Source organism: Salvelinus fontinalis, chromosome 28, assembly GCF_029448725.1.
Source record: "Salvelinus fontinalis isolate EN_2023a chromosome 28, ASM2944872v1, whole genome shotgun sequence".
NCBI classification, from domain to species: domain Eukaryota; kingdom Metazoa; phylum Chordata; class Actinopteri; order Salmoniformes; family Salmonidae; genus Salvelinus; species Salvelinus fontinalis.
The window spans coordinates 15,974,420-15,982,352 of NC_074692.1; the positions used below are offsets into that span (position 1 = coordinate 15,974,420).

Here is a 7,933-nt window from a genome sequence, read left to right on the forward strand (position 1 = left end):
GCTCCTCAACATGACCTAACTGGGTGGAGAAGTGTGATGTTCTGGGGGTTGGACTTAGGCCCGGCCTACTTCCTCCCCTGACAGATGTCAAATGGTCAGCAGGACCCTTTGTGCAGAGCTGCCTCCCCAGGTCTGTCTCAACCTTCCACTTTCATCACCAGCAGTAGGACAGGACAGGGCTCAGAGCACAAACACTTATCTTGTGTAACAACCCCCAAGACACTCAGGTCCAACATTCCACTCTGCATAAACTGTTCAAGACAGCATCACCCGGGCAATTTCAGCATTTTAATAGCTCTGATAATGGACAAGCAAAGAGCTCTAAATCGACCTCAACTCTAAAGTGTGTAAAGTCCTCAGCTCTCTCTGACAATGCCAAATACGTGACATATGTCTTCATTATTCCCCAGGTGGTCAGTGGTGTCAGAATGAATAGATTGCTGTTTATGGACACCATGAAAACATAGCAGTTTGTGCGAGCTGAGCTGGATGTCCAAAACAAGAGGGCACATCAGCAGACCAAAACGACACACCAGGGACTGGCATGACAGTGTGAAATAAAGAGGGAGGCACTGACTGGGGGATGATGGGGGTTTGCAGATGCAGATGAAACAGCCTTGGAGAAGAAAGCAGCAGTCAAGCTTCATAAAGTCAATGGGCTATAGGACCAAATGGAGAGGAACTAGCTGAGACTGGGAGGGATGAAGGATATAGGCAACAACAACCACGTTGAGAGGACAGACAACCAATCAGGCCTGGTCAATACCATGTAAATCTCAGTATATAGAAGAATTCCTTTGGACATAAAGGGAATTGCAAATAAATAAATGATTACTACATGAATTAGTAGTAATTATTCACTAAATCATTCTCTACAATTATTTGCTGCTCTGTAAAAAGTCACATATATAGTCAAACGGTTGTCTTGTGGTTTAGAATATGATCTTATTTTTATTACTGAGATGCAGGATAAAATATTCTGGATGATTTCATGTGTACCAACTGTAGTATAATCACATGTTTACTACATCTTTATTCAAATCCACTGTCAACAATTAGTGACTTTTTTCATCAACAACAATTTGATAAACTGTGATAGAAGAGGCACATTATTAAAGGCCCATTTCCAACCAAACAAGAAACCCTGTCTTAAGTGTAACAGAGAAAACAAGGCACAGTGTGGAAATAAGACAAATTAATCATTATTCATTTTAAGTGCATGATGAGTAAATGCCATTCTCATGATATCATAGTAATAACCAGTGGTTATAAGGGTCAATATTGGAACATAAACCATGAATCAGGCTCAACAGAACTAGACAAACAGTTTTGGTTTCCAAGCTGGCTAATGAACGGCCTGTTTCCTTCACAAGTGCAACATTAAACAAATGAAATATTATATATCTAATGATACTGTAATAGCAAAGGTTATTATTAGGTCTAAAATGTCAAACTAAATATGAGATTATAGATTTTGTTAACCGTGATTACTTTCGAGTACTCCTCCTCATCAAATTATTGCATAGTCAATGAATATCCCTCTGTGCCTCATTTGAACTGGGTGTAATGTTAAGTTGAAGAGCTGTGAAACATTTGTATGATTTTGTGGAGGAAGTGTTCCAAAAAAAGGCTATTTCTTTCTTCTCCTCTTTGTATAAAATAAAGGGGGAACAGCAGTGATAGACCAAAGTGGTAAAGTCACCTTAATCTGTCAATCTGGCAGACACACACGCAGAAACGTCTTCAGGTCAAAGTGAGGGCAAGCTGCAAAGACGGAAGAAAGGACTACAGAAGTACAGATGTTGGAGCAACAACACAAGAGAAAGAGGCAAAAGGTTTTTGTTAACACTTTGGTTCAGAGGCACTCAGTGTGGTCAACATGCAGGGAGAGACTACCCTCCCATCACCACTGTATCAAACAAGCTAGGGAAATACCACATGGATTCATTCAGCCTTGCATGCAAAATAAAAGATTCAGCAAATAACAGATTCCCCTCAGATTCAGTTCAATGCCACCTCTGAACACCGCTCTAGTCTCCTCCTCCACAGTCAGGACCACGTCAGTCAGTCAGTCCTCAGAGTTGTCCAAATCCACCTCCTCCCAGGATGCCTTGGTGCGCTGCTCCCAGTTCTTGGCTTGATCAATCACAGCACGGGAGAGCAGGACCACGCAGGCTGCCAGGCCGGAGATACGGTCGTCGAATGCTGTCCCACTCTCCCAGAGGTCTGCCTCTGTGTTATACACGTGCACGTATTTCATACGGTTGCTCTTGTCATGAGAGCGCCCACCTAGTATGTAGATGAGGCTGCCGAGTACTGCCACACCGGGCTCCCCATGACCAGCTGGTAGAGGAGTCATCACAGACCAAGAGTTATCTGCTGGGCTGTAGCATGCCACCTGGATAAGAGACCAGTAACTTAGTACATTACATCTAAGCCTTTGTTGCATTACAAACTGTTGCTCAGTCACTTTGAATACCATTGGTAAGTGGAGGTACGGTACCTGGAGAACATCTCGGCGGTACCCGCGCTCATCATTGCTGCCACCAATGACATAGACTCGTCCATTGACAGCAGCCATACCATGCCATGCCCGCTCCACCGGCCCCTCTGCACACGCTGCCCACTGGTTGTGCTGGGGGTCATAACAGTAGGTCTCTCTCAGGTACGCCATTCCCCGCCGCCCACAAGTGACGTACATCTTGCCATCCAAGACTGCTCCGGCGTGTGCATACACCTAGAGGGAAGACTAGACTAGTATTCAGGCATAGGATGGGCACAATATAAAAAAATAAGAACAAAGGGCCACGGAATATCAAGAATAGCTCATTCAGGGAGGAAAACCATTCTCACAAATGGTGAATTGGTCCTACTTGTTGTTTATCTCAAGGGAAGGTTCCTCATAAATCCCCTTCTCCCTCCATACTTTGATACACTGACAAATAGATATCAGTGAATATTTAGCACCCTCTTATGGACAATATGAGTGCATACTTAGAGGTTTTGCTCTTTATGACGTGATTGTACCTCTCTCCTGAGGGCTGCCACATATTCCCAGGTGTTGGTGTGTGGGTCGTAGCGTTCTACACACTCCAGTTCATTGCTGTAGTCGCGCCCCCCAATAGCGTAGATGTGTCCGTCCAGCACACACACACAGTGGTCTGCATGCTGCTGCTGAAGGGGCTTGATGGAGCACCAGATGTTGTGGCGAGGGTCATATCTGAGAGGAGGAGACAGTGCTTGAGATCAAATATCACGTCTTTTCATTAATTTATGTCAAATGTCAAAAAGAGGAAATGCTAATTAATGGCAAAAAGAGGAATGCTAATTAATTGGCAATTAGTAATATTTTGAACGTGCATTTTTGTGATATTTGTCATGCAAAATTATTGCAAAGTTTCAACTGCAGTGATTTAAATACAAAGAAAAACAAGATTTCTGACTGTTACAAGGACAAATTAAGTCAGCAGTAAACAGACTTTTTTGAGGAAATTAGAGTTCAAATTCAATTACATGGGAACTCAACACAGAACAACTTATCAGTCAGATGGCATTTTGAGCTGACACCCGTCTGTTTTTATACATGCAGCCTACTCTTTTATGATAGGAATTCATATATATTTTTTAATTTAACTAGACAAGTCAGTTAAGAACAAATTCTTATTTACAATGACGGCCTTGGGTTAACTGCCTTGTTCAGGGGCAGAACGACAGACTTTTACCTTGTCAGCTTGGGGATTCAATCTAGCATCCTTGCCCAACACTCTAACCATTAGGCTACCTGCCGCCCCTATACTGCCCTACCAACCAAAAAGGCAGTAACTGCACATTTGGTTGAAATTGAGTTAGTCATTTTTGCTACTTTAAATACATGCTTAATCAGGTTGACAAGTATCCTGCCTCTATTGTATTGTGTTTTGGAGAAAATGGGGGTCATTTTAGCAGTAACTGCATAAAGTTACTGTGAAACCAAGGTAAATAAAAGCATTTTTCTCCACACTATGAGCAGTTATTGCCTTTTTGCTCAGTAGGGCAGAATACAGTTTTACTTCTATACAGTGGCTTCTTTCATTGTTAGACACTGCATTCTGCTCTGTATGGTAGATAGTTAAGAGAATCACACAGTAGATCATGACGGCAGGCCTAATGATCAGATCGATACTCTGTTAGAGTGGAACTGCCTATGCTATTGGGTCTCACCTCCAGCAGCGAGTCTCTGCACGAAAGCCGCTGGTGTTCTTGTCTCCCCCAATCAGATAGACAAAGTTGTTCAGCACAGCGATACCTTGGTTGGACATGCGGGGGGCCTGAGCAGCCGCGAGTGTCCTCCACTCACCCCAGCTAGGGTGATAGACCTGGAACAATTCTTCGCTCTCAGTCAGTGAGCCAGAGGAGAACATACCTCCGAAGCCAAGGATGCAGTTGAAGTTGGAACGGAGCTGGGTGAGGGGGCCCTGCAGGATGGGCTGCCAAAGCTCCTGCTCGTGGTAACGCAGTGCAGCTGCCACAAAGTCCTTCAGTGGACACTGATTCAGCCGCCCAAACAGTCTCTGCAACACCTGTTTGTCCATGAGGCAGAAACGCACTGCCTCGAGCATCCTCAGATTGTCCTGGGGGAGGGGGAGAATGAGTAATGGTGCAGAACAGTCTGTTCCACACATCCCTACACAAAGGCCCATCTGAGTTTGTTCATCTCTGATATCATGGTGCCATTCACTAGCCATGTATCTATACAAGCCTGGTGGTCAAACGTGACACAGCTTTCAAAGTTATTGAATTTTCATATAATACAAAATTGCCAGCGGAGGGCATGCATTCTTTTACTGCTTCTGATATACGGCAGTACCATGGGCAAACAGCCTCAAATGTCTCAAAGCGAGTGGCTGACTAACCGGCTGGTCTTACCTGGAGGGACACCTGATCTGTCTCCACCTGCTCTGGGCTGTAGTGGTAGTGCAAAGCTGCCTCGTACACCTCGTTCTCTGAGCTGACCTCCAGCTCGTCACTGCTCAGCACACTGAGAACCTTCTCTGGGGGAAGCTGGCGGTACACCTCTGTGCGAGAGAACGTCTGAATGTTCCTCAGGATGTAGGAGTGCACCTTGGCCCCTAGCTGCTGCAGCCCATACACATCAGCCAGCTTGTCAACTTCCAAGATGTTGCTGTCATCCAGCCAGGAAAAGAGGAAGTCACAGCAAAAGCCAATAACCTCCTCAATCTACAAAATATTAAATCCAAAGGTCACCGGGGGATACAGCCCAAGACATATATATGACTTTGAGCCAAAGGATGCAAAAAAAAGAACATACCTGTACAAGAGTGGCAGCAAGCAGGACCTCCTGCACGTTGTCCAGGTCTAGCTCAAGCTCCGATGTGTAGATGAAGTCCAGAAGTTTGGTCATGGCAGTGTAGGTCACCCCATGCACTGGAATCTCTGTCAGCTGCGTCTCTCTGAGACCTCCAGCAAACATCCCTCTGGAGAAAACACAGGCATCGTTAGGGGAGAAATAGCCTCTCCCCAAAGCAAGACGAGGGGAGAACTGACTAAAGTCTTGCAGATGGAAAGTAGTGTCAGGCAGACAGGCCTACCTGAAGTAGTCACATGCGGCAGCCAGGAGGATACGATGGGCTTGGAGGGGCTTGCCCTCCACCATGAGCACTACGTCAAACAGGATGCCACCCTGCCTCAGGCCAAACAGCCCATCCAACAGGCTGCGGGAATGGGCACAACTTCGATATGTCTGGCGGCCACATTGACCAGATGAGCTGGTTGGGCTCCCCATTTGGTTCAGCTCCCCATCATCGGCCATTGCTGATTATTCCTTGTCTCACATTAGGCACACTAGTACTAGCTAATACTCACTCTTCCCATGATGTTTCACATGCTGATGTGGTTGGGTGAGATGAAACATGAAAGGGAAAAATAAAGACTATCATGTAGCTACAGTTGCATAACTAGCTAGCTAACACCCCATGCACACATCATGCTAGATACTTCTTCCATTTATAATCATATATTAGGCCTATCTGAAGATCTAGCAAGACGAATGTAAATCACGAACTACACTGGTAGTAGTAGTGTGACAGACCACCAGGTTAATAGCTAGTGAATAACATAATTGACTTCTTATGACTAGCTATATTGAATTCCTATGATATTCCTCTCTGATACCCATCACGACACCAACATAAACAGACATCACGTGACAAAAGGTAGAGCTACCCAAAGATGGTCTAACTATATACTGTATACTACCTAGCTAGTTCATGAGTCATTATTACACAAGCACGCTGTGTAGCAGAACTCTCGAAAAACAGACGTTTCGAACGTAGCAGCAAGCTAGCTAGCTAACATGAACACAGCTCTGCGATATCAGTCTTCTGCAATTACAAGTCGGTTGAAAAATAGTTAAGTTGTTTTCACTTTCGATTAGTTGAAACTAAAGCAATATTACCATTTGAACAATGTGGTTAAATAACTAGGGGGAAAAACAAACAAAATACCTAGCTAGCCAGCCGTGTTTACTGTTTATTATAGGTATTCATGCGCCCATTTCGTGTGAGGTCATTTCCGTGGACAATATTATTTCTGCGCGCACTAATGTCAGTGGATGATAAAGCATGACTATCTTAAATGTTTGTTTTACAGAAATAATGCATAGCGTACCTATTGTGCTGGATTTCACAGTGATTCGTGCTAATGTTGTGAAAGAAACTGAGGGGAGACTGTCACCTGTGCACTATACAGGGTATTATGTAATGTGAGTAGGCTTGTCTGAAATGTAAATTAAGCGACACAATATGCGATTGTCTCACTGAGATATAAAAGAACGGATAGCCTACAGGAAATGTACTTCTTGTTTGTGGCAGATGCTGAATAAATGTAACGTATGCCCATTAGTTGACGTACCAGAAGAGGGCGCTCTTTCCTCAAACAAACGTCCTCTCTATCAACCCTGTGTTCATGTCAATGGGTGTGTTCGAGCATTAAGCCTAGACAAAAAATGTCAGTGAAGTCGGGGGAGCTGCATCTGTGAAAGTGGGGCACTAGTGATTTTCCAACAGCAAACCTCAAATCAGCACGGCAGTGTTAACATTGTTGATAAAAGTGCTTCTTTATAAATGTCGAAATAAACTTTTCTATCACCCCATACCACACACTCACAAACTGAAAACAATGTGTGTACAATTTATTGGTTAGAGATGATTTGTATACCTTGTAGCTTCAGAATCGGGGCAAAGTTGGGTTCCTGTTTCAGTCACGTTTTTGGCCACGTTCGCATGCGTCAAACAAAAAACAACTTCTCATTTTGAATGGATCTTTTTGGTCAACATCCGGAAAAGAGCCATTCATTTGGCTCCCTGATTTGCATACTGCTACTACTGCTTTTTGAACTCCAGACAACGATTATCTGTGGATAAATTAGAAAAACATTCTGTGAAGATGTTAATTCGTCACTGCAGGAACAATAGGTAGTGAGGAGAGCGACTAATTTTTCATGTTTTTTTCATCCATTTCTATGCACTACTGAACGAAGAGCCGTGTAGGAGCCAAATGAACTACTCTTTTAGGTGAAAGTATCTAAAAGATCCAGCTCATCGAAAGACTTGGAATGACCGTCCCTAAAAAACACTCCAATGATTGGTTGACAAATAGTGCATCCAATAATGCAGGTGATGGCTGCATGGTAGCGACTTGAAGTTGACTTCATCAGAATCTGCATGACCTTTGATCACATGATTTTTGTAAAGTTCATGCAGTCGACGAGTAGTCGGATGTCGGACCATTTTTTTTGTCCATAATGCAACACACTTTGAAAGGTGGCGACCGACGATGGTCAACGTCTTGACAAAAGTGATCCGCTCAAACGCGCCCAATGGCTCTATTTTAGACAGGGCATTTTTGAGACTCTACCCATTTACTGGAGAATTTC

At 43.9% G+C, this 7,933-nt stretch overlaps 1 protein-coding gene across 3 annotated transcripts; it reads right to left on the reverse strand.

Annotated features, from left to right (window-relative positions):
• Nucleotides 1–920: 920 nt before the first annotated feature.
• On the reverse strand, nt 921–6,763 carry klhl22 (kelch-like family member 22). Of its 3 annotated transcripts, none has more exons than XM_055886809.1 (8): nt 6,667–6,763; nt 5,589–5,884; nt 5,309–5,474; nt 4,906–5,217; nt 4,201–4,610; nt 3,028–3,220; nt 2,504–2,737; nt 921–2,398 (listed from the first exon to the last, which is right to left on the reverse strand). In XM_055886809.1, exons 2-8 carry the CDS (start codon nt 5,807–5,809, stop codon nt 2,069–2,071), a joined length of 1,866 nt encoding a protein of 621 aa, XP_055742784.1. In that variant the 5' UTR covers nt 5,810–5,884; nt 6,667–6,763; the 3' UTR covers nt 921–2,068. The 3 variants fall into 3 exon arrangements, with proteins under 3 accessions (XP_055742784.1, XP_055742782.1, XP_055742783.1); XM_055886807.1 differs by lacking the exon at nt 6,667–6,763 and adding an exon at nt 6,504–6,592; XM_055886808.1 differs by lacking the exon at nt 6,667–6,763 and adding an exon at nt 6,455–6,578.
• Nucleotides 6,764–7,933: the final 1,170 nt, after the last annotated feature.

What these genes read in the sequence shown, in the direction of transcription:
- klhl22 (XM_055886809.1), bottom strand. Translation starts at nt 5,809, where the DNA reads ATGGCCGATGATGGGGAGCTGAACCAAATGGGGAGCCCAACCAGCTCA. An exon ending in TTGCTGCCACTCTTGTACAG is followed by an intron (nt 5,218 to 5,308) that starts GTATGTTCTTTT and finishes AATATTTTGTAG; the next exon opens with ATTGAGGAGGTTATTGGCTT. An exon ending in ACCGCCGAGATGTTCTCCAG is followed by an intron (nt 2,399 to 2,503) that starts GTACCGTACCTC and finishes TCTCTTATCCAG; the next exon opens with GTGGCATGCTACAGCCCAGC.